This window comes from Trachurus trachurus (assembly GCF_905171665.1).
Source record: "Trachurus trachurus genome assembly, chromosome: 20".
Taxonomy (NCBI): Eukaryota; Metazoa; Chordata; class Actinopteri; order Carangiformes; family Carangidae; genus Trachurus; species Trachurus trachurus.
This window is the reverse complement of record NC_139911.1, coordinates 3,400,826-3,426,057: the sequence shown is the minus strand read 5'-3', so window position 1 is coordinate 3,426,057 and position 25,232 is coordinate 3,400,826. Positions and strand designations below refer to the sequence as shown.

Below are 25,232 nucleotides of genomic sequence, written 5' to 3'. Positions count from 1 at the left end.
AAAGTAAAAATGAAATGAACTACAGTATGTGTACAATAGCAGGACAATAGAAAGTGGGGGAAAAAAGAATTAATAGAATACATTATGCAATAATTAGAGATACGGAGAGAGACAAAAGGCAGCATCACTGCTCATGGATCAATACAGGGAAATGAATCAACCTGGTGGGCTGGAAGATCTTCCATATAGTTTAAAAATTGTTGCCATATTTTGTAGAAAGTTTTACTTCTTTTCTGCATCCAATAAGTAATTTTTTCTAAGGGCACACAGCTGTTAATTTAATAATAATAATAATACATTTTATTTATAACGTGCTTTTACAAGTGCTCAAATATGCTTATATAAAAATAACAACACAATCAAAATACAGAAACAGTGTAGAAGATAAAAAAAGAGATATGAAATGAGATAAGATAGAAGAACAGATAATTAGACATACGTATATAGTTAGTTAGTTTAGTTTATTTCGGACATGTTAAAAGAAATAAAACATAATACAGAAATGGACAGACATAACAAATAAAAACTTTGCAACACATGAACAAAATAAAATAAAATAATTGAAAATACAGATAATTTGATTTTTTGTTTTGTTTGTTTGTTCGCTCGTTTTTTCATATCCGAAAAGGAGTGGGAAGAAGTAAAACTTATTTATATAATTTGTTGTCTGATTTCCACAATACATTTCTTCACAATTGCCTGTAAGTCTCTGAGCATAATTTGTCTCAAGACAGGAATTAGTAAAGTTCCCTGTGAACAAATTGTCTGTGATTTTTGTGCGTTAACGTGGATCTGAAGTCTCCTCCTCCTCCCGTTCCTCGTCAGGTACTCGCTGGTCGACCACCTCGGCCCCTCCCTCCCCGGTCTCCCCCGCGGGCGGCTGCAGAGCGAAGGAGTTCCAGTGCAACAACGGCCGCTGCGTCCCGGCCGGTCCTCTGGGCGTCGTGTGTGACGGCGTCAACGACTGTGGAGACGGATCAGACGAGATCGACTGTGGTGAGCAGAACCTCGGCTTCTTCTTCTTCTTCTTCATGCAGAAACCTTTCTCTTCGTCAGAGAAACCTAATCGTTGTTCTCCTCCTGCAGGCACTCGGCCCTCCCCGACCCCCACCAGCCCACGCCGCTGCCCCGCCGGTCAGTTCTCCTGTCCTCCACCAGGGGGCTGCGTCGAGGCGGGGCGGCGCTGTGACGGAATCCCACACTGTCCCAAAGGAGAGGACGAAATCGGCTGCCGCCCCCACGACAACATCACCACCCAGTCAGACAGGTGGAGAGATGCTATTATTGTTTCTAAAAAGACAAAAGAGCTCAGGAGTTCTTCTTTTAGGTTAGGTTAGGGTTAACACAGTTAGGGCCAATGAAACATGATCTAAACATAGGACAAAAATGAAAATGAGAAGGACATGATTAAATACCACAAAAGCCTGATAAAAAAGTTAATAAATACTGAATAAATACCACTAAAGGCTACGCAGCAGTACTATGGAAAGCCGTTTTAGTCATAATGAAATAAATAAATAAATATATAAATAAATATAGCCATGAAATGGGTCCCGAATTAGATAAATAGGATAATAAATAGATATAAATGAAATATAAATACATAGATTAACTTGTGTTTTTATTTTTAAAACAACATTTTTATTTTTTCAAGAGACTTATTTTCAACGCCTCATTTACTTTACTTTACTTTACTTTTATTTCCTAATGTCACATTTATTTATTTCTGGGGACTTTTATTTCCTAACGTCACATTTATTTCACTGCTCTTTTATTTCATGCTGCAATATTCAAATGAGGGGGCAGGGTTATCTAGATAGTAAAACATCACACGATGGCCTATTCACCTTATTTTGCGCTGGCTTTCCATACAGTACCAAGTCTGACCCTAACAATGCTTGTTAAAATATCTGACTGCTGCAGGAACGAAAGACTTTCTCAGTCGTTCAGTGGAGCAGCGAGGCGTCACTAGTCGCTGACTGAATGAGCTTCCAAGACCCTTAAAAACAACTCTTTTAGTGTTTGTTTTTCTAAATGTGTCAAATTCCAGGTGTTATATTAACTCTTCTTTAATTATATGTGGAAATTTCCAGGCCTCACACACCCACTCCTGCTCCTCTCATGACTCCATCCATGGCTGCCCTCACTCATCCTGCAAAAACTACAACAGTAAGGAAACATCAGCTCCTACGAAATCTTTATTTTACTGCCACTCGTGCAAATTCACTCACTTTAAATGATTGTCCTTCTAACATGATCTAAACTTGATGCATGTCAAATTTAAATAACTATTTTTATGTATTTACAGGCTGGTGGTCCAGGATATCGCGGTGAGTGTTTAATGCACTGTAGATGTGATTTATTATTAGTTTTTCTGTTATTATTTCTCATAAAATATTAAAGCACAGCCACAGGCCAAATGTATTTTAAGGAAAGATGGTAAAACTCATGATTCTTTTTTTTGCAGAAATCTGCTCCTCTCCTCTCGGTCTGGAGGATGGGAGGATTCGTTACGGTCAGCTGACGTCGTCCTCGTATCGTGAGAACAACCCTGCTGATGCCGGACGACTGAACATCATCCCTAACGTGTGAGTTTAGTTTTTTTATTATTAAACAGTTAAAGCAACATCTCTGTTTTTAAATGTCTAAATAACAACCCCTATCATCTGTGTAGTCAGGTGATGGAGCCCGGCTGGAGCCCGCTGCCGTCGGACGCTCAGCCGTACCTCCAGGTCGACTTCCTGGAGCCCATGTGGGTGTCGGGGGTGGAGACGCAGGGGAGTCAACGCATGTGGGGTTACCTGAGTAAATACCGCCTGGCCTTCGCTCTGCACAGCAGCCTCTTTACGGATTACACCGAGACCGGGAGGCCGGGGAGCCCTGCTAAGGTTGGTGGTCTCATTTTACTTTTTATTCATTTTGTTTTAGTAATACACACATATGCGCCGACTGTGCACAAGACATACAACACAACATAACATATTGGGCATTAAGTAAGACAGCAGAGTCAATATAAGCAGATCATACATAAAAACATAAAGATCCTGCTTGGAAATAGGAAAAAACATTTTCTATTAAAGTGTTTAACCTTATCTTTGCCATCCATATGAAATCAGGTCTTACAGTTGACACATAGCTGAGCCATTTTGACCAGTTTTCTTCAAAAAATATCAGTTTGGTTCCTTAGTTTGAATGTAATTGAGTGTTCTGTGTATCTGTCCTACATTGAGAGCCTCCTTACTTTTTCCTTTATCTGCTGGTTTAACAGTTTGGCAATAAAATTGTAAATGTCTGCTCCAAAATTATAGGTATACAAATGACGGATCTAAACTCTCTCTGGGAGAGATGTGTCCTTAAAAAGTCACAAGGCATTATTAATCATAAACACGCTCTTGGTAAAGAATTTGCACTACATAATGCCATCAGGACGGCGATACAAGCAGCCTCTTGGGAAGACCAGTCGGTGCTCCAGATCACTCGTTCCTTCTGCTATTCGGCTGCTAAATGCAGAGAACTGAGCAATGTAATAATGTTCTGTTTTATTTATTATGACATGTCCATGTATGTATGAGTTTATGTTGTATGAATGGTTTTTATGACGGTGTCAACCACTGTAGAAACTGAATTGCCCTTAAATAAAGTTAAACAAGTAACTGGTCTCATTGTACAACCTGTGGCTTCTGTATGTATTAAGTCTAACTGCATGTGTAAGTATCTTGTGGTTTGTGCTGCAGGTGTTCGAGGTGCGGATGGTGGGCAGGACGCCCGTCACCCGCTGGCTGGATCGGCTGGTCAGAGCTCGCTATCTGCGCATCATCCCTGTGGAGTTCAGACACACCTTCTACCTGCGTGCGGAGATCCTCGGCTGCAGAGGAGGTGAAACATTAAAATCACATTTATATCTGCTAATGATGCAAATTCTCAAGACTTTCACTTTTCCATCTAATCTGTAACCTGGGCTGTAAAGAATCAACTCTTCCTCCTGTTGTTGTAGATGAGCTGGTGACGCCCGTCAGCGTGACCTCGTCTCCCTCTGGTGGCGGGAAAGTGACGGTGCATCGCTGCGACCCTGGACAGTTTGCATGCCGACACAGTGACCAGTGCGTCTCTGTCTCCGTCCTCTGTGATGGACGACCGGACTGCAAGGACCACTCCGACGAGATCAACTGTGGTGAGACCTGATGGATGATGTAACATCTTTATATTTTCACCTTTCCAGCCTTCCTCAGTGTTCACTCTGCACATTTAGCAGGGTATCTGTGGGGTCTTGAATAGTATTAAAAGGTGATAAATAAATTTTGGGAAAATTAAGACCCTTAAAAAGTATTAAAAAGTATTTTCACGACTTTATAAAGTCTTACATTTTGAAGGTATTTTTTTCTGAATTAGCTGTCAAAGAGTTTGAGTCCTAAAAACATTGTAAAAGTGTGTGAATTTATTTATTTTATGAAAAAACAAAGATGAACCGGTACATAAAGAAGAAAAGAAGATTGTTGTTTATGTTTTTTGAGAGTGGAGCAATGTTTTTTTTTTTTTTTTATAAACTTTGCCTTTGATTTATTATCCCAGCCTATTTTGAATTCTGTTGTATCATAGTGGTCTATAGTCTTTATCACAAACTGAAACTGTTAAGTTAAAAGTGTCACTGATGTAAATGGTTACAGCTTGAAGCGGCGGTGAGGTACTGAAAAATATTGAATAGTTCTTGGAAAAGTCTTAAAAAGGTATTAAAATTAACTTCAAGATTGCTGTATATACCCTGTTTAGGCAAGGCAAGGCAAGGCATCTTTATTTATATAGCGCATTTCATACCAAGGCAACTCAATGTGCTTTACATAAAGACAAAACATTAAAAAAAGAAGCATAATAAAAGCAAACAAAACACTAAAAACAGAGTTAAAAGCAAGAGCAAATAAAAGTAAAATAAAGTTTTAAGTGAGTTCTAAGAGCTCAGCTATAAGCACGTGAAAAGAGAAATGTTTTTAACCTGGATTTAAAAGTGCTCACAGTTGGGGCTGATTTCAGTTCTGCTGGTAGTTTGTTGCACTTGTGTGCAGCATAACAGCTAAATGCTGCTTCACCATGTCTGGTCTGAACTCTGAGCTCCACTATCTGACCTGAGTCACTAGATCTCAGAGCTCTGCTGGGTTTATACTCTACTAACATGTCATTCGTGTATTCTGGACCTAAACCATCCAGTGATTTGTAAACCAGTAGCAGAACTTTAAAAATCTATTCTGTAGCTGACTGATAAAGACGTATCATCTTTATCCTCAGGTACTGCTCCGACCAGAGGGTTTCCCGGGCTGCAGAACCAGACCGTCTCCACGGGAACACCAGGTTTCCATGGCAGCAGCACAACGGGGGCCCCGGGCCTCCACACCACCGGGTCCCAGGGCGGCCGCCCCGGCGTGGCCACGTCAGGACTCACTGGCGAACCTGGACTCCCCAAGACCACGACTCCAAGTACGACTCAGATTATAACTCACTTTCACAAAGCAAAGTTTCCGTTTAAAGGGATAGTTCAACATTTTTGGCAAATTCTCCTATCACACATAGTCATAGCAGTAGGTTCATTACCTTTAATTATCGGTGCATGTTGTTTTGAGATACAAAAAATACACAATCCAATAACTCTCAAAACGCTCTGGTGGACAAGTTGTGACCTGCACATTCACCACGCTATGAAATAATCATGTATAATCTTGTCACATTACCAGACAGAGTTGTTTTAGAGGCAAATGCAGCCGGAACTACATTCCAGACACGGCTGCTGCTGGGCGGAGGGATTTCAAAAGCGCAAAGTAGTTCTGAGTATTTGCTTCATGTGTCGTGCATGACGCTTGTCCACCAGAGCGTTTTGGAGTTGTTGGATTGTGTATTTGATGTGTTTGCAGCTCACACCTCTGCCCCGCTGATCTCATAATAACATGCACCGATAATTAAAGGTGATGATGAACCTACTGCTATGACTATAGGGATTATGGTGATAGGAGGATTTGCCAAAATGTTGAACTATCCCTTTAAGGCCTCCACTATTGATCAGTTTTTTTTATTTTTTCACAAACAGGCCATTGGACCACTACAGGTCAACCTGGACTACACGTCACTACGACCGCTCACTCTGGACGACCTGGTCTCCAAACCACCAGAGGTTCCTCCTTCACTGTTTCTCCTGCACTCAGACCAGACTGGTTTGTTTTTGTGGCTCAATATCTTTTATTTTACAGAGTTTATTATGTTTGTTCACAGCCCCGTGGATCTCTACAACCCCGGACGATGGCGGTTTACCCAGAGTGCTTTGCGTGGAGGGCCAGTTCGCCTGCCGGTCGTTCGGCTGCGTGGACTCTGCGCAGGTGTGTGACGGCAGACAGGACTGTGTGGACGGGTCAGATGAGGAACGCTGTGGTACGCATCAACACCAAGGACTCAGAGTTATATAGCATCCTGCAGTAAACACAGAAAAATGGATTATAGATGTACCACAGTGGAGCTATTCACCACTGTGCAAATATTTTAGGCTCTAAAGTGAGAAAAGAAAGAAAATGATGCTGTAAACACATTTAATGTATAAGTTAACATCAGACAAAGTGCAGTAAAACCTGAAACACCTGCCTCTGTTTGTGGATTAAAGGTGTAGTGTAAGTTTTGTTACTGATTGATTGATTTGACTTGAGTGTCATTTTTATGTAAGTACATTAAAAATGAAATATCATCAATTCAAAAACAATTTAAAAAGAAACAGTGCAGCAAAAGAAGAAGTGAAAACTGTCACAAGATAAAATAAGTCAGTGTGGCATTAAAGGAATAGTTCACCAAAAAATGAAATTCCTTATGCTGATGACCAAAGTGCATCTAGAGACCCGGGAGGCCGGTTCGTAGTCCAACAAAAACTTTATATGAGAGTAATAGGGCCCGACACAAAAACGTCCATAAAACTACACAAAAACCATTTAATATTCCTCCACACTGCTCGTCTGCGGCAATCCAAGTGTCCTGAAGGGAGATAGTCCAGAGTTGACCTGAAACTACGTCATTTAGGCAAGTCCGGTCACGTCCGCCTGCATCGTTTTTTGGTGAACTATTCCTTTAAGAAAGTGAATTAAACATTAAATATTAAATAGTTTATAATAAATACTAAATCCTGTGTTGGCTTGTCTCATCAGGCGCCACGCCCAGACCTGTGGTGACCTCACAGCGCCCCCTGGTGCCCAGCCCCTGCTCCCCAAAGCAGTTTTCCTGCAGCAGTGGCGAGTGTGTTCACCTGGACCGCCGCTGTGATCTGCAGCGCGACTGTGTGGACGGATCAGATGAGAAAGACTGTGGTAGGTTATGAATCTGCTGCAGAAACCAAACAGAATATCACTTTATACTATGTTTTTTTTTAAATTTCTTTATCCTTAACGTCCGTCTCCTGCAGTGGACTGCATCATGTCTGCGTGGACGGCGTGGAGCGCCTGCAGCGTGTCCTGTGGTCTGGGCTCCTTGTTCCGGCAGAGGGACATCCTGAGGGAGGCTCTGCCTGGAGGGGCCTGCGGTGGAGCCCAGTTCGACAGCCGAGCCTGTTTCCCTCGAGCATGTCCAGGTCTGCTCTCTTTTGAAATAGTGTTTTAAATGTATTTATTTATTTTTCCTCCTATTTTCTGGCTTAGGAAGGATGCATATGAACATTTATTGTAACTGTTGATAAGGACGGTGAGATATGTTCATGATTTTATTGTTTTTGTTTACTGTTGTACTATGCTATATTATTTTTTGGGCCTTATAGCGCCCTCCACAGGTTGAAAAATAGGCTTACAGCCTCACCTGTACTGTACTGTATGTGTTTGAGACTGATGAGCTGTTTGTCAAACCCTGATGAAGACTTAGATCGATATGCGTAGGTCTGTTTTGTTGTCCAACGACAGAGTGCCTCAGCTCACGGTTCATGGGAAATGTAGTCAGTACTGTCAGAGCCAATCTGCCCAGGGAGCGAGAACAGTAGAGCGGCTCTGACTGACATGATTGCCTCATGCATCACCGGCCAAACTGGCTAGTAAGTTTTTATTAACGCCCGCCAAAATTATTTTTAACCCGCATTTGGCAGGTTGGCGGGTGTTAATTTAGAACCCTGCCTCAGTTCCCTTTTGCTCTTGGACGTCTGCATCCTTTTTCCACAGTCAGCAGTTCCTAGAGTCTTTTGCCTCACTGAAGAGCACCTGTCTAAGACAGTGATCCAAGCAGCGCTTCCTTCCTTCTTTTCCCTTTTCTCCTATTTGAGTCAAATAGAAAAAAACAGAAGCTTCTGAAGTCTCTGATTCACCGTTTTTGTTTTTCTCTCATTTTTATTCTTTGCTTTAGTCGACGGTCATTGGTCCGAGTGGACACAGTGGTCGGAGTGTGACGCTCGGTGTGGAGGCGGAGTCAGACACAGGAACAGGACCTGCTCGGCTCCTCCTCCTAAGAACGACGGACGGGACTGTGAGGGCATGACCCTGCAGAGCCAGAGCTGCAACAGCCAGTCCTGCACCAAGGACACCGGCACGCAGACAGGTGACTCTGTCCGACAGAGAAGTCTGTGTTGATGCTGTTGTTTCTCCAGCCTGAGTCCTGTGGCTCTCATTTTATCAAACATGCATACACCAAAAAAATGGGTGTAGACCGAATCACCTGTAAGGATCGGCATTTATCAATCTGAACATGGACATAGTGTCGCCAAAATCAGGTGTATGCACATTTAAACCAGTGTATAACATACAGGACAGAGGGTAATTATTAATAGATCATACTGATGAAGCGATCCAGACTTCATGTTGCTGTTCTTATTAGTAAAATGAATGAATAAATACGAGTATACAGCCATAAGTTGATAATAACATCAGAATCTACACCAGATCACACCAGAAGTTTGATAAATGAGGTTCTGCGTGCACCTTCTAACACACTCTGCCTGGTTGTTCAGGTTGTATCAACGGTCTGCTGCTGGTGACGGAAGACGACTGTCGGGCTGGAAGAGTCGAGCCTTGTCCTCCCACCTGCTCACACCTCAGCTCCACCAGCAACTGCACTGCTCTGTGCATCGTGGGTAAGATGCACAGAGGAATTTATACTTGCATACATTGTATTGTACTTACAAAAAAGGAAAAAGCGTAACATTTAAATAAGCTCAAGAGAAATTCTGTGTCTTGCCAGTTTCATACAGATAATTTGTCGTATTTCAGAGATGAATTTGTGTGTTTTTGTATTTTGTGCTGCCAAAAGCAAAGCGCTCTCTTGCACTGGATGCACGGCCAAATCAAATCGTCTTTGGTTCATTGTCTGTAATAATTGATTTCAGACTGTGGTTCAGTGGGTTGGCAATTTCACACACACATTATCCAGACTATAAAGCAAAAAAAAAACCTTTTTAAAAGCAACGAAGCTGGAGGTGATATTTTCACAGTCGACACTGATTCAGACATAAATTATGTATTTTTTGAAATATATATTTCTTTAATATTTCCTCCCAGGGTGTCGCTGTCCCAGTGGTTTGTACCTCCAGGACGGGAGGTGTGTAAATGCCACTCAGTGTGTCTGTCAGTGGAACGGCCAAACACTGCAGCCAGGACAGACGGTCAGCAGGGACCGCTGCACCACATGGTGAGACACACACACACACACACACACACACACACACACACACACACACACACACACACACACATACATGTTTATTCTGGAAGCGAGCCTGCTGACATTTGTGAAATGCTAACTGACTTGAAATTTTACTTTTTCTTAAACCACACAAGACGTGACTGACATGTGAAACGGCTTCGTCCTCTCTGATGACGACGAGTGTTCAGCTTCTCTTCATATTTAATTTAATTTTTACACCACTGGGATGTCACTTTAGCGTTTGTAATTGATTTCTTCATCATTTTTAAAGGGATAGTTCAACATTTTGACAAATTCTTCTCACACCATAATCCTTATAGTCATATCAGTAGGTTTGTTCCCTTTAGTTATCGGTGCATGTTGTTTTGAGATCGGCGGGGCAGAGACGTGAGCTGCTCAGTGAACACAATGGAGGACGTCCTTCATCAAACCCATCAAATACACAATCCAACAACTCCAAAACGCTCTGGTGGACAAGTTGTGACCTGCACATTCACCACGCTATGAAATAATCATGTAACATTATGTAACATTACAAACATGAACTATCCCTTTAACAATAAACTGTTGTGGAAATCCCCCCCCTCCAGTGTGTGCAGGGATGGACAGGTCATCTGTGACTCCTCCGGCTGTGTGGCGAGCTGCCAGTGGTCAGCCTGGTCGTCATGGTCACCATGTGATGTCACCTGTGGTCTGGGGCTGCAGCATCGCTACAGGTGAAACTGTGTCACCCAACAGTAACATCTCCTGTTTCCCTTCAGTGCTTTAATTGAATTTAATAGATAATCCTGTTCTCATTTTCTTTAATTATCTATAATAATATCAGTTTGTTGTCTCATACACACACATCACCTGTTAAATCTGGATCTTATGCCTCTGTCCGTGTCTCCTCAGGTCTCCGGTGAACCCGTCAGCAGCCGTCAGAGTGCAGCCCTGTCCAGGAGACTCCACCGAGGCCCGGAGCTGCTCCTCTCCCTGCCGCCCTGGTACGACAGCTCAGACTCTACACACACAACAGTAACACAAACTGTATTCAGCTTCACAGTTTAAAGGTCCCATATTATGAAAAAACATTTTTTTCTGGTCTCTATATATACATAAACTGGTCCTCCCTGAGCCTACCAACTCCTAGAATGAGGAAAGCAAACGGGTCCTGCATCGACTCTGCAGCCCACCGACTGGTAAAACGGTGCTAAAACAGGCTGTTCAGACTCAGCTCCTGTGGTGATGTCACGACGGGAGTGAGGCCGGCCCCTCAGCCCTCGGTAAAACGCCTACCACGTCTATTTATATGGCTGCAGTGCACAGCAAGAAACTCCTGAGCTAAATTGATGAAATCCCGACCAATTTTAAGTCATAAAGTGGTAATAATCTTTGCCGTGTACAGCAACCATGTTACTTAAAGGTGCAGGCACAGAAACAGCTTGTTCTCAGTAGAGCTCATTTCAGCAACTTTTAGACAGCCGACATTCAGGACCATGGATCAGTTTGGGGTAATACATTTCGAATACAGTTAAGTTGGACATCTGACAGCTGAGTGAAATTGAGTAAAAAGAGTATAATATGGGATCTTTAAAGCTTTTCTTGAGCAGCTATTACAGGAAAGTCGAGCTGCAAAAACTCCTCTTTGTCTTACATGATAGTAAATTGATTATTTTATTGTTTTGTTATGTAGGTTGGACAGAACAGCACATTACCACCTCCTCTTAGTTTAGTGAATCACTCCTCTTCTGACTGTTGTGTAATGACTTGATGTTTTCCTGCTCAGAGCTGCCAGAGGGCGTCTGGACCAAGTGGACCGGCTGGTCCGAGTGCAGTAAGACGTGTTTCAACCTCGTGGACGAGGTGGGAATCAGACGACGCTTCCGCAGCTGCAACGGCACACTCTCCTTGTTCAACCACACACACTCACACTCACACACACACTCACACTCACACTCACACTCACACTCTGACTGTGATGGAGACAGCGAGGAGCAGGAGCCGTGCAACACTGTTCACTGTCCAGGTCTGTGGCTCCGCTGTGGTTTCTCTGCAACCTGCAATGAAACGTGTTTAACCCTTCAGAGTCTCTATGGCATTTCCTTCTGTATTTCTCTGGCCTGGTCTCTTTGTGTGTTAATCCTTGTAAAACCTCAGCCCTGTGATGCACAATCAAGTAATTAACATCCTTTTTAAAGGACAACCTGGGCTTTCAGAATATCTATTCTGTAGTGGTAGTATATGAATGTAAAACAAGCTATATGATCAGAAAAAGAAAGGAAAATAAAAAACAGAAAATAAGTTTCACATATATTTGTTGGAAACACACAGAAAACTATTGTAAACTTCTTTTAGATATTATAGAACTGTTCTTTGAGGTCTTGTGCATTAGAGGAAAAGGAATAAGGGCTCTAACTGTGATACAAAATATATTATTTACTTTATTTACAAAAATGCCCCACTCGCCTGGCATGAAAACAGTGTGTGTCTGCAATGAGGCAGAGACTCATCACAGGTCTGATATTTCCATGGGGTGCACTGGCTTTTTTGTCTTATTTCCTGCAGTGAACAAACTTTCTCCTTTTATATAAGGCCCCATGTCTTGCGTTAATGGTAATCTACGCATTATTTATTGCTTTTGCGTCTGATTTTCCCGATAATTGCGATCATACAAGGAAACAGAGCAACCAAGTGTCCCACTTTCAATTAAAAAAAGAATGATGATGCTAACATAGACACGAAAGAGTAAAGTAATACCCCGCACAATCGTACGCGATGGAATCGACCTCTGAGGGTTAAGATGAGCAGCTGACGTGGTCTGGTCTTGTTCTCCTCCCAGTGAACGGCGGCTGGTCCGACTGGTCTCCGTGGTCTCAGTGTTCATCCGAGTGCGACTCCGGAGTCCAAACCAGAGAGAGATTCTGCAACTCCCCGTCCCCGCAGCACGGGGGCGGCGGCTGCCCGGGGCCGCACATTCAGACACGAGACTGTAACTCCCACCCCTGCTCAGGTGAGTTCTCCACAGAAACAATAGATGCAAAGTGATAATTGTTTATAACAATAATGATAACAATAATAACCAGGGTATCCGCGGGGTCTTAAAAAGTCTAAAAAAATCTAAATTTTAGGCCTTAAAATGTCTTAAATTTGTTGAATTATTGTGTTCAAGTCTTCAATAATTTTAGACAGGTCTTAAATTTTCTTATGCCCATCATGGGTGAGCATTTCACTCGCATTTGACCCTAAAAAAGATACATGTGCAAAACGGGAAAATAGTTTACTTTAGACGTGGTCCCTTGGGAGAAAAATGTTATTGTAGAGCCCTCGCTACCGCAAATGCTCAATAAAATGCTCCTGCGACATTTCATTGTGCTTTATTGTATGTATTTTCAACTACAAACAAGCCTAACACGCAACCTATATATTGCAATCAATTTCTAATTTTGTGACACCGCATTTCTTTTGTACGTTTTTATTTGTCATGATTAAATTTAATCCATAATGGTCTTAAAAAGTCTTAAATTTGAGCTGGTGAAACCTGCAGAGACCCTGAATACCGGCTGCTGTTTCCTCCTCAGGCGAGTGTCCGGAGGGCATGGTGTACATGACGGCGGCGGAGTGCGAGGCTCACGGCGGCGCGTGTCCGCGGGTGTGTTTGGACATGACCTCGGCGGACGTGCAGTGCGCCACCGCCTGTTACGACGGCTGCTACTGCGCCCTGGGCCTGTACCTGCTGAACGGCAGCTGTGTGCCGCTGGCCCGCTGCCCGTGTTACCATCAGGGGGAGACGCACCCGGCCGGCGCCACGCTGCGGGGCGACGCCTGCAACAACTGGTGCTGATACTATTATTATAATGACTCCTCTGTTTAGTCATGAATCAGAACGTGGATGAATCACATGTCACCTGCTCTTGTGTCCTGCAGCACCTGCACGACGGAGAGATGCAGTGTGGGACGGTCTCCTTGTTCTGGTTAGAGCTTTACTACCTTTTTTCTTTTTTTTCTTTTTCTGTTGAGGTATCCAGGAAAAAAATACAAATACATTTCAGAAGGAAAAAGATTGCAATGGAGAAAAAAAGAGAGAGTGAAGCGGAGAGCAAAGGAGAGAAGCGTCTGCACTCAAGCAAAGCAGGAAGGAAATCTTTGTCAGATAGTAGAGCACAGAGTTCAAACCAGACATGGTGAAGCAGCATTTAGCTGTTATGCTGCACACAAGTGGAACAAACTACCAGCAGAACTGAAATTAGCCCCAACTGTACAGTAAGCCCTTTTAAGTCCAGGTTAAAAACATTTCTCTTTTCACGTGCTTATAGCTCTTTTCACTTAAAACTTTATCTACAGTATTTTCTTTTATTTGCTCTTGCTTTTAACTCTGTTTTTTGTGTTTGTTTTTATTCTGTTTTATGCTTCTCTTTAAAAAAAAAAAAAAGTTTTGTCTTTATGTAAAAGCACATTGAGTTGCCTTGGTATGAAATGCGCTGTATAGATAAAGATGCCTTGCCTTGCCTTGCCTTACCATCTCTTTGTCTTATCGCCTCATAGATTCTCTAACCGTGTGTGTGTGTGTGTGTGTGTGTTTCTCAGTGGACTGTGGCTGGAGCAGCTGGACCCAGTGGAGCAGCTGCAGTCGAACGTGCGACGTCGGCGTGAGAAGACGATACCGCTCGGGAACCAATCCTCCTCCGGCGTTCGGGGGTCGGCCCTGCGAAGGAGACAGAGTCGGGATCGATACCTGCAGCATCGAACCCTGCTTTGGTTCGTGAAAGTCCTCACTCTGCATATATTAAATATAATAAACTCAAAGCATAAGGATTTTGTATTTAAATGGCAAAAGTAAAGTCAGACCCTTTAATAGAAAATGATTTCACCTATTTCCAACAGTAGAATCCTTATATTTTGTTTTTTGAGTGTAATGTTGTGTGTCTTGTGCCCAGATAGATAGATAGATACGTAGATATATAGATAGTTGCCGCATTTATTATTAAAAGAAAATGAATAAATGAACAAAAAATAAATGTAAAAAAAGCAAACAAAGCATATGTTAGACTATGAAGGATGTTCATCCAGCTGTGTGTGTGTGTGTCCCAGGTGTGAAGGAGCCGTGGAGCTCGTGGTCCGAGTGCTCGGTGACGTGTGGAGGAGGATACAGGACTCGAACCCGCGGCCCGATTCGAGTCCACGGCACGGCTCAGCAGTTCAGCGCCTGTAACCTGCAGCCCTGTGGTACAGCAAGAACTACACACTCATCTCACAATACTTTATATGATTAACCCTTTACCGACTGAGGCTAAAAATGGCCATTTGGACATACTGGTTAGAAAATGCCCTGTGTCTGTCAGCTTTGCCTCCTTTTTCCAGAAATACTTGAACTTGATTTCGTAACATCTGGTAAATGAGTATTGCTCATGGTTTGGAAGAATTAGCAGTTTAAATAAAGGAAAAAACACAAAAACTTGATCTTTTTAGGGGTTAGTGAGAAAAAACTGACTGAACATGAGGTTTTCATTTGACATTTGAAATGAGAACATATACGTCGTACATGTTGAGGATCTTTTTTTTTTTTTTGAGTCCAGGGCTCTGGGTTTACAAATAAAACAATGCAAAAGTGAACTCTATTCACAGGTGAAGAAAACCAAACTATATACAATAGGGGAAATGACACACACACTCTGTCACTTTTTCACTACGTGTTTTCTTCCCTATGTCTTTGACTTCTCCACTCAAGCTCTGTCCAATTTCCCTCTTTTCAAAATGAAATTGCGGACATTACAGTAATTTATTATACAGTAATAGTAAATAATTTATAATATAGACGGAAAGCACAACTTCTCAGCTCTCCGTCAGCGCTGGAATTTTTCTCATTGGACAAACTATGACGGAGTTATGACATAGTAAACAACACCGGTGCTATCGCAGTAGGTAAAGGGTTAAGAAGCCAGGATGATAAGATCATTTAGTTGCAAGTTTTCATATTGAATTCATATGTTTCATTCTATACATTGAGGTTTTCTGCTTGTTTTACCTCTGTGGGTCCAGGTGGGGGCCGGCTGTGTCCTCGGGGTCAGCAGTGGCAGCAGTGTGTGACGGGCGCCGTGTCCTGCAGCGACCTCACCATGGACCTGAGCAGGAACTGCACACCTGGCTGCCGCTGTCCACAGGGAACCGTCCAACAGGTGGGCCGGGTCGAGTCGGGTGGGCTGGTTAAACACATGTAGATACGCACATGTACATCAGTTCATGACCCTCTGTGTGTTTGCAGGACGGTGTGTGTGTGCAGGAGTCTGAGTGTCGCTGTGACGTAAACGGGGAACAGTACAAACCAGGCGACGTCGTCCCCACAGACTGCAACAACTGGTTGGTAAAACTATAAACTGGGATGTGTTTCTTCTGTTCATTAGTATGACAGATAAAGTTATAAAGTTTTGATTTAACTCGTGTGTTTTCTTATATTTCAGTACATGTGAAGCAGGAAGGCTGGTGAACTGCTCTCAAGGAAGCTGCAATGGTAAAAAAAAAAAACATCTTTATTACGATTAACATTAACATAAAATATAAATATATAATCAGAATCAGAACGGTTTTTATTGCAGTAAAGGTCACGTTGAAGTGGTTTCAGGTGCAACACAAAAGGTACAAAAAATAGTAAAAAAGTAGCGATAAAATAGGATTATAAGATAAGATAAAATTAGATAAAATAAAATAAATTTGAAATATTCTAGTGCAAAAAAATGTCATATACTATATACAATTCAGGATTTATATACAATAGAATAACTGTATTTCAGTTAAATTCCCAGATTCATCATTTCAACACTAGGTCAGCAAATAATCTTCATCCCACCTTTTTCAGGTCGACTTTTATTTCTCTCAGTTCTCAATTCGATTTAGAGGTCCGCACTTTTGGAATGCATTACCAATTCACCTTAGAAACTGCGCAAGCATAAATTCATTTAAGAAACAAATAATTCACTTTCTATTGGCCCAGTTGAGCAATGCATAAACCACCTGTTTCCCCTACAACCCCGCACAATATCACTTGTTCTTCACATTACTGTAAATCTTATTTTTTCCTGTTGAATGGTAAGTTTTACCTCAGTGAATCTCTTCGTCCCTCCACTCTCTCTGTAGTTGACGGCCAGTGGTCTGTGTGGACTCCGTGGGGTCAGTGCTCGGTGTCGTGTGGAGCCGGTCTCCAGTCTCGGTACCGGTTCTGCTCCAGTCCCCAGCGCTCGGGAAGCGGCCTGCCCTGTCTGGGCCCCCACAGAGAGGACCAAGTCTGCATCAGGGCCCCCTGTGACCGTGAGTCTGTGGACTGAATGTTTGAATACTGTGTGTGTTTGCATCACATTTTCACACATAGAAACACACACTCATCTTCTTACACCGGCTGTGCGTCCAGTTTGAGTCAAACCACATCTGCAGAAAAGCTGAAGATCTTATGTGTAACTGCTTAGTGAGTTTGTCAGAATCAAATACCTGCATAGATAAACAACAATATAGACACATATGATTTAAACATTAACAACAATTTAACACCAATAATTCATTTTTTTCCCTGAAGTATAGAAATCCAAAACAAATATAGGCTACTGTTGTATGAGCCACAAAATGTATTGATAATAGTAAATAACCCAATAACAGTAAAAATCTAAATCTAGAGTTCATTATGTGACATTTGAGACAGTTTTCCTTTTTCTTTTTTGGTCATTTACTTTTTATTGATTTTTGATTTTGTATATAAACTAACAAACAATCAATAAATGAACATGAAGACCTATAGACGAGTGCAAAAATATCAAGGAGAAAGTAAAAACGTACATAAAGAGACTGGTATACACCTCCAGTCGTGAAAGTAAGCAATACGAGTAAAAAAGGGTAAAGAGGAAAGTAAATACATAAAATAATAATTAATAATAGTCCAATAAGAGATTACCTGAAGTCCGGTCTGATGGTAGAGACATATGTAATCCATTTTTGCCAATTTTCAACAATGGGACTGTTTTTTCTCTTAAAAACATCATATGATACAGAAAAAACATACAGAAAAAACTGTAAAAAAGTTGAACTACTTTACAGTCATTTAGTGTTTAATCCATTTTTTTTACCATCTGATATTCAAGCTGATGAATCTTCATTTGCAGTGAAGTTGTTTTTTTTAATTCTGTCTCGATGCTGTGTCTCTGTGTCCAGGTGACGGTGGGTGGGGTCAGTGGAGTAACTGGACGGACTGTACCAAGTCGTGTGGTGGGGGAGTCCGCAGCCGGAGGAGAGAGTGCGACAGTCCCAGTCCGGAGGGGGAGGGAGATTACTGTGAGGGTCTGGGGACTGAGGTCGTAGCCTGTAGCACCGACCACTGTCCAGGTATGTGTGTGTGTGTGTGTGTGTAAACTGTAGGTGTGTGTGTGTGTTTGTGTGTGTGTGTTTTCTACAGGTGTATTGACAACATGTAACTCTGTGTGTTTTCAGTTGCACCGTGCTCTCAGGTTCCCGGCACGGCGTTCAGCAGCTGCGGCCCCTCCTGCCCTCGCTCCTGTGACGACCTGGCAGTGAGTCACACAGCAACTACAACTATAACTCCTAATGAATTAATATGAATTCAATTCAATCCACTTTATTTATACATAAAAGTTTACCAAAGTGCTGCACAGTGATTACACATACAGGACATAAAGAGCACAAAATGGTTAAGAGAACACGTAATGGGATTTGAAAATTTTAAAAAAGAGAAACTATTTAAAAAAAAGAATAAAAAGGAACAAAAGAAATAAGTAAGAGCCATAAAAGAACAAACTGATTACAGTAAAAATACAATAAAATGAAAATAAAAAAGGCAGACAAGAATAGAAGTCACACAACTCTCATGCTGAGTTAAAAGACAAAGAATAAAAATACGTTTTAAGACGCGATTAAAAAGAAATTAAGGTCGGAGACATTTTTATTTCTAGTGGTAGTTCACCTCGTGTTTTTAGTCTATTTTTGGGGACGACGAGGAAGAGCTGATCAGCTGACCTCAGGGATCGTGTGGGGGTGTAGATATTTAGAAATGTATTGAGGAGCTGATCCGTTTAATGCTTTAAAAACAAACATTTTAAAATTATTTCTCAAGTGGACTGTGAGCCAGTGGAGGGAGGCGAGGATCAGGGAGATGCAGTTATGTTTTCTCGTGCCTGTTAAAAGGCGAGCAACAGCACTTTGGACCAACTGTAAGCTGTAAGCGATTTGAAGACGCTTTATCCTCCGTGTCCTGCAGCACTGTGAGTGGAGCTGCGAGCCGGGCTGTTACTGCACAGAGGGGAAGGTCCTGTCCGCCAACGGGACGGTCTGCGTGGACAGAGACGAGTGTCCCTGTCTGGACCTCGGCACCGGACTGCGGCTGGAGCCAGGAGAGACGACGAAAGCCCACGACGGATGTAACAACTGGTCAGAACTACAACGACACACACAGACGATCATCTGTATGCATTTATACTACAGGAAAGAACAGAACAGGAAAGTTATGATGTCGTTCTTCCTGTTTTCCAGCACCTGTGAGGGCGGGAGGCTCAACTGCACTCGACACACCTGCCCCGGTGAGCATGTCATGACCATTGTCCATTTTCTCCAGCTAGAAAACCAAGGACATGGCCACTGATAACAGTTCAGATCAGTTGTGGAGATGGTGAAGTCGTATCTGGGGGAAGTGATTGATCGGATGAGATTGGATCCACAACCTGAACACTGATGTAATCTGCAGAAACGGACTGCAGAGACTATTTTCTGTGAAAAGTTAACTCTTTTAATGTAAAAAAGGCTCTGATTGTTTTGTTTTAAAGATCTTTCATTGAGTCTGTTTTAACTTTTTTTTTTGCCTGATCTCCTTTTATTCTGGGCTTTCTGCACAAAATAATGTTACAAATTGTAAATGAAGCAAGTGAAATAATCACACAATCCCAAAATTTTACAATAAACGGGTTATGCAGAAGGTTAGGGCTGTCTTGTCCAGTCTTGATCAACCTCTACACACAGTTTTTTACTCTACCATCAAGTAGAGTACCAACAGGTACGAGTGCAATCTGTGCAATCAATTCGCACTGCTGTTAAATCCGCACTTTACGTCTTAAAACAGCTTTTTTATTGGTTCTTCTCTACCCAAATTGTTGGTTTTTATGGTTTTCTCTCTATGTGTTGTTGTTACTGTCCTTGTGATTTTTGCTTCTTCTGCAAAACAAGTTTCTCCCTCTGGGGTAATAAAGCTGAACTGATCTGAGAGTTGGTGGTGAAAAAAACTACGATAAATGAGCAGTTTATAAAACTACACATGTATAAACTGTGTGTGTGTGTTTTCCAGTGTCAGGAGACTGGTGCGACTGGTCCGAGTGGACTCCGTGCTCCAGGACCTGCGGGGCCGAGTCGGTGTCGCGCTACCGGAGCTGCGGTTGTCCTGAGCCCCGGGCCGGAGGAGCGAGCTGCCCCGGGGAACAGGAAGTCCACAACGGGGTCGGAGTTCAGATCCAGAGGCAGCCCTGCCCCGTCATCAGCTTCTGTCCAGGTGGGACGGTTTATTAAATTATAGATTATTATCCCTTTAACAACCCCACCAAGAAGAAACCAGTGAAAAAATGATTTCTTTGCATTTCTTTTACCCTTAGGTGAATCATAAGCGCAAAATATTGATCTCTACCAAACGGTTGAGATGTCACTTAATGGTTTAAGTACAGAACTTCATACAAATACCAGGGACAGTAGATTAATTCACATAAAATGCTAATTTATGAAGAAATAAACAACAAAAAATGTCTGGGGCATTTAATACACTCTATTTCTTTTCTTTCAGTATGCCACAAAACACCTCTGGTTTTTATTACAACCACGAAAAAATATTGCTTCGAACAAGGAAATATTGCATTTGTAATTCTCCCATAGGTATGCATTATATCTGTGTTAAAGTGCAACAGCACAGAATTCTCACATTCAATACACTTCTGATTATATGTAACAGTGAAAAACATTCATTTTTGCATTCAAATAAGAAAAGGAAATCCTGCAGAACAATACAACATATTAGTTGAAACTGAGGTCACTGATGATGAGAGGACACAGACGAGGAAACACCGGGTCACTCGGCTACAAGTTTCTCCTCTGTCTCTCATCATGTTTTTTTTTGCTCTGCTGCTTCTGCTCTTTGTCATTTTTATTGTCTTTTCTAACTCATCTTCTCATGTGCTCTCGTTGTTTCTTTCTCTCTCTCTGTCTCTGTCTTCAGTCCACGGGTCGTGGAGCGCCTGGTCGTCCTGGTCGGACTGCGACGGCTGTGCCGGATCGTCCTCTCGCTCCCGGGAGTGCAACAGTCCCCCCGCCCGGTTCGGCGGCCTGCCCTGCCTCGGGGAGAGCAGGCAGAGCCGCGGTTGCCATGACAACAGCACCATCTGCTCGGGTCAGCGCGATAACGGATTTTGTACATTAATTGTGTGTGTGTGTGTGTGTGTTTGAGGCAAGGCAAGGCAAGGCAAGGCAAGGCATCTTTATTTATATAGCGCATTTCACACCAAGGCAACTCCATGTGCTTTACATAAAGACAAAAACATTAAAAAAAATAAAATAAAATAAAAAAAAGAAGCATAAGACAGAATAAAAACAAACAAAACAATAAAAACAGAGTTAAATGCAAGAGCAAATAAAAGTAAAATAAAAGAAACATTAAAAAAAAAAAAAAAAGCATAAGACAGAATAAAAACAAACACTAAAAACAGAGTTAAAAGCAAGAGCAAATACAAGTAAAAGAAAAGAAAATAGATAAAGTTTTAAGTTCTCAGCTATAAGCACGTGAAAAGAGAAATGTTTTTAACCTGGATTTAAAAGTGCTTACAGTTGGGGCTGATTTGGGTGGACGTACTGTATGTATGGTATGGTACGTTATGTGTGTGTATGTGTGTGTTAGGGGGTAAAGCACTTAGACGGAGAGGAGGTTACTGGATGGAAATGAGTAAAAGCGAGAGCGCTGAATCCTGGGAGACGAAGACGAGTTCGGAGACAAAGAGCCCGTTGAAATGAAAGCGGCTGTCTGAGAGGAGGAGATTAATGAACTGAACTCTCGCTGCCCTCCCATGTTTCTGCACTTGTCCAGCCCCCGCACAAACCATAACAGGGGCCACTCTGCAGCGCCGCGGTATGACGGCGAAAGGTCGGTGCACTGGAAACACAGAGAGAAGTCCAAAGTCCAAATGGTTTCCATCAATCACTCAGCTACAAGACTGTATTTAATTTATTAGCGCACATCGAGGGGCCTGATTGATTTTTTCACCACCACAGCTTCTGGTTTCATTTCATTACCCGTTGACCCAAACCTCTGTTCGTCCAGGGAAACAGAACTCGACCTCGGCCTCTCGGAGGATTCACAGTCACAGTTTCCTCCAGTCTGACCAGTTTCACGTTTGTCTTCATGTTGCCTCCACCTGAATCAGAAATGTTTTACAAAAAATAGTACAAAAAAGCGTTGAAATAAAAATGTAAATAAAATAAGATATCTGAAAAAACAACGCACTCACCCTCCAAAAATACTCTGCCCACCTGGTCACCACCTGGATTTAAAGGGACAACGAGAAGTTTCACGACAATAAAAAAGTCTCATATTAATGTGGATGAATCTACGTTACCACTTGTTAATGGCTCCATTTTCGATAAATATATCGTTTTGTCTCTATCGTTATTTTGTTATTATTAGTGGTGGTGGAAATGCTGGGCGAGCCGACCAGCGTTTCTTTACTTTCGGTTTCGTGGCGAGTCATGAGAATTAACGCCGCAGAATCGCCGTTTATGGTGGGAACTACGACGGTATGTGATCGTCTTCCAACCTCTGACTTTAATTCTTGATGAATGAAAACATGAGTCTGTCTTGCGCCGGTCAAAGAATTTCACGGTGCGCGGAGGCTCATAAATGTAATGTGGAAACACTTCGCTTTTCCAAAACTCCTCGTTGTCCCTTTAATTAATTTAATAGTCTCCCATTGGATAATTACTGCATACTACCCTAACTGATGCAGTCAGTAACTTCTCATTTCTTAAACAAGGTTGGAAGACACATCCTGTGGTCGTGGACAGTGATGGGAATAACGGCGTTACTAACTAATTACTATTTCCACCGTTACCACGCCGTTACCGACAATTAAAGCAGAAGTGAGTGATATATTTGTGTTAATATAAGTCTTAAATAGTTATATCTTCCGACAGCAATCACTTACATAGAGTGTTTGGACTGAAACACGGGTCTCTCAGTCCCTCTGCTCTGCTCTGAGCCGAGGAGAAAACTTTTCTTGTATCCTACAGTTTTTATCCAATGAGGAGAGAGAACGGCATACAGGGCTGTGTGTGCAGCCAAGGAACGCCGTGAATGTGGTGACGTAGGGACGAGGACTGTTATGGTGCGTTCAAGGAAACTCGTATTTTTCCGACCGTGAAGTGGTACCAGTTCGATCTGGTACGAGTTCACAGGTCAGAAGTTACGAGTGGCCGTTATAGTGACTTTCACCGGTAAAACAGGTCGGAAAAACACGAGTGGGTTGCCTGGAACGCTACAAAGTCGTAAGTTGTGACTTGAAGCTGTAATTTACGATTTCAAAAGCCTGCCTGGAACGCAGCATTAGCGAAAACGACCGGACCGCTTACTTCTGCTTTAAATGAGGCGCATTACAAACTACTCAGTGAAGCCATTGTCCTCCGACTTGGCTCATCTCAGCCACAGAAGCTGCTGAACTGTTTTTCTTTTTCCTTCTCTCCTTTAAAGCAGATTCAGTACTGACTGAGGTTCCTATCTAACTGCAAGAATGGCTTAAGTGTATTAAAGTGAACTCAGAACTGGTTTAGTGTGGAGCTGTGGCTGGTGGGCAAAAACAAAACTCATTTTTTAAAATCTTTTGGCCTGGACCCGGCCTTTCAAGGCCCCCTTTCCTCTGCTTCACCATGAAGCTCTTTCAGGCCACACTGTCTTCTTCCACAACTTCTGCCCTATTCTCATCTGTATTTTGATAGCTGGAGCTACTGTCAGATATCTATGACAGAAGGCCCACACATGCTTTAGCTTTATACTGCTGAATAATTGGAGCAGACATGTCCTGAGATTTTCAGCCTTATATGATTATAGAATTACCCTGTCTTTTACAGCAGGTAGGCTACAGACACAGACACACGCACACCTGTTACTCTGCTGTCTCTCTCTGTTCCTCTTTGTTGCTCTCTGGACTGGGCTGCCTAGCTGTTCTTTTGGACGACACAACTCGACCGGTGTAGACGCGCTGGTTCGAGCCGCGCGAAAATACGAGTCTTTATTTATTTATTTTTTCAACAACCGCGGGTCGACCCGTTACAAGCCTGATGAGCAGGACCTCAATGCCGCGGTGATGTAGGCTTTGGGCTGTGTGCTCGCACATAGTGACGACGAGCACGCTCATCGTCGCTAATCAAGATAGGATTAATAGAGGGTTGGCCACTCCGAGGTAAAAACCAAAACCCAAATGAAATAGCAGCGTCCAGTCCGGGGTGCCGCCGGTGTTATGCCGAGAAATGCCTGCTTGCCGAGATCTGCATGCCGCACAACAAACGTGGAACTGGATCATTTCATTACGGGGACGGGGATGCAGTTTTCGGCACAGCAGTTTATTGGACTTGCCGAGATTTGCATCCCCTGGCATTTCACGAGCGACATGCAGATCTCGGCAAGCAGGCACTTTTCAACACATGCCGAGAAGTGCCTGCTCTGCTGGGGTTACGCACAATACGGTTTAGGTGTTTATACATACATGCATTTCATACATGTAGCAAGTAGTGTATTTGGCTAAAACAGCCAGGGGATGCAAATCTCGGCAGGTCCACCGGGACTGGCCCGGGGTTATTATTTTTTAATAACGTGGGTTAAAATACGGGAGATTTACGGGAAAATACTAATACGGGAGGACGGCGGGAAAGAGGGGTAAAATACGGGACTTTCCCGGCCAAAACGGGATACTTGACAGGTATGATCCATGCCTCAGTGTCTTGGACTTCCAGAGCAGCTACAGCGCAGCGTTGTGACCTCAACCATGGTTGATGAGAGCAGAAATGTTGTTGTTGTTGTTGTTGTAGTGAAAATGGGCGGGCTCGTGAAGACGCGAATTTACACAAAGTCATAACGAGCGATAAATCGCGTATCTCGCGTATCTCGCGTTTGGTCGCGCGTAAAAACTCGAGCGAAAAAAAAGCGTTCCTCGTGTTTGGTGGGAAGCCCCTCGTGGGTCTTCCCACCAAACACGATGAAATAGACGAAGACGCGAAGGTCCCGTCGCTATAAAAGAATCGCGTGTAGCGTCGCAAAAAAAAAAAAGTCGCGTATACCGCGTCTCGCGCCTAATCGCGTCTTTGCGTCACGGCCTTTTACACCGCGGACGTAACGAATAAACGGTGACGGTGTGAACGAACAACATAGAACAGGACCAGACGTGGCGTTGTTTCCTCTTTTCACCGACACCTCCACTCTCCCTTACTCACGCTAACTACTGTTATTGTTGAGCCCAGAGAATTGTGGGATTTGTAGTTTTTTGACCAATCGCAGGTTGTGCTCGTTCTTTTTTGTGATTTTCCCGGTTCAAACATGTATTTTTTTTAAGGGC

General features: G+C 42.7%; 1 protein-coding gene across 1 annotated transcript in view; it reads left to right on the top strand.

Annotated features, from left to right (window-relative positions):
* The window catches only part of sspo (SCO-spondin), a gene marked incomplete at its 5' end in the record, with an annotated part of 128,753 nt that overhangs the window by 49,914 nt on the left and 53,607 nt on the right, over positions 1 to 25,232 (top strand). The window contains 34 exons of the mRNA XM_083995240.1: positions 826 to 996; positions 1,087 to 1,267; positions 2,094 to 2,169; positions 2,309 to 2,330; positions 2,468 to 2,588; positions 2,675 to 2,888; positions 3,735 to 3,876; positions 3,995 to 4,171; positions 5,278 to 5,466; positions 6,071 to 6,154; positions 6,253 to 6,408; positions 7,167 to 7,325; positions 7,421 to 7,585; positions 8,341 to 8,532; positions 8,942 to 9,064; positions 9,489 to 9,618; positions 10,224 to 10,349; positions 10,528 to 10,619; positions 11,402 to 11,641; positions 12,455 to 12,625; positions 13,194 to 13,449; positions 13,540 to 13,586; positions 14,200 to 14,370; positions 14,704 to 14,838; positions 15,652 to 15,788; positions 15,875 to 15,969; positions 16,071 to 16,120; positions 16,744 to 16,914; positions 17,806 to 17,976; positions 18,082 to 18,161; positions 18,866 to 19,035; positions 19,138 to 19,184; positions 19,943 to 20,143; positions 20,858 to 21,028. Of these exons, the coding sequence (XP_083851366.1) occupies positions 826 to 996; positions 1,087 to 1,267; positions 2,094 to 2,169; positions 2,309 to 2,330; positions 2,468 to 2,588; positions 2,675 to 2,888; positions 3,735 to 3,876; positions 3,995 to 4,171; positions 5,278 to 5,466; positions 6,071 to 6,154; positions 6,253 to 6,408; positions 7,167 to 7,325; positions 7,421 to 7,585; positions 8,341 to 8,532; positions 8,942 to 9,064; positions 9,489 to 9,618; positions 10,224 to 10,349; positions 10,528 to 10,619; positions 11,402 to 11,641; positions 12,455 to 12,625; positions 13,194 to 13,449; positions 13,540 to 13,586; positions 14,200 to 14,370; positions 14,704 to 14,838; positions 15,652 to 15,788; positions 15,875 to 15,969; positions 16,071 to 16,120; positions 16,744 to 16,914; positions 17,806 to 17,976; positions 18,082 to 18,161; positions 18,866 to 19,035; positions 19,138 to 19,184; positions 19,943 to 20,143; positions 20,858 to 21,028 (4,833 nt within the window). The remainder of the gene's footprint in view (positions 1 to 825; positions 997 to 1,086; positions 1,268 to 2,093; positions 2,170 to 2,308; positions 2,331 to 2,467; positions 2,589 to 2,674; positions 2,889 to 3,734; positions 3,877 to 3,994; positions 4,172 to 5,277; positions 5,467 to 6,070; positions 6,155 to 6,252; positions 6,409 to 7,166; positions 7,326 to 7,420; positions 7,586 to 8,340; positions 8,533 to 8,941; positions 9,065 to 9,488; positions 9,619 to 10,223; positions 10,350 to 10,527; positions 10,620 to 11,401; positions 11,642 to 12,454; positions 12,626 to 13,193; positions 13,450 to 13,539; positions 13,587 to 14,199; positions 14,371 to 14,703; positions 14,839 to 15,651; positions 15,789 to 15,874; positions 15,970 to 16,070; positions 16,121 to 16,743; positions 16,915 to 17,805; positions 17,977 to 18,081; positions 18,162 to 18,865; positions 19,036 to 19,137; positions 19,185 to 19,942; positions 20,144 to 20,857; positions 21,029 to 25,232) is intronic.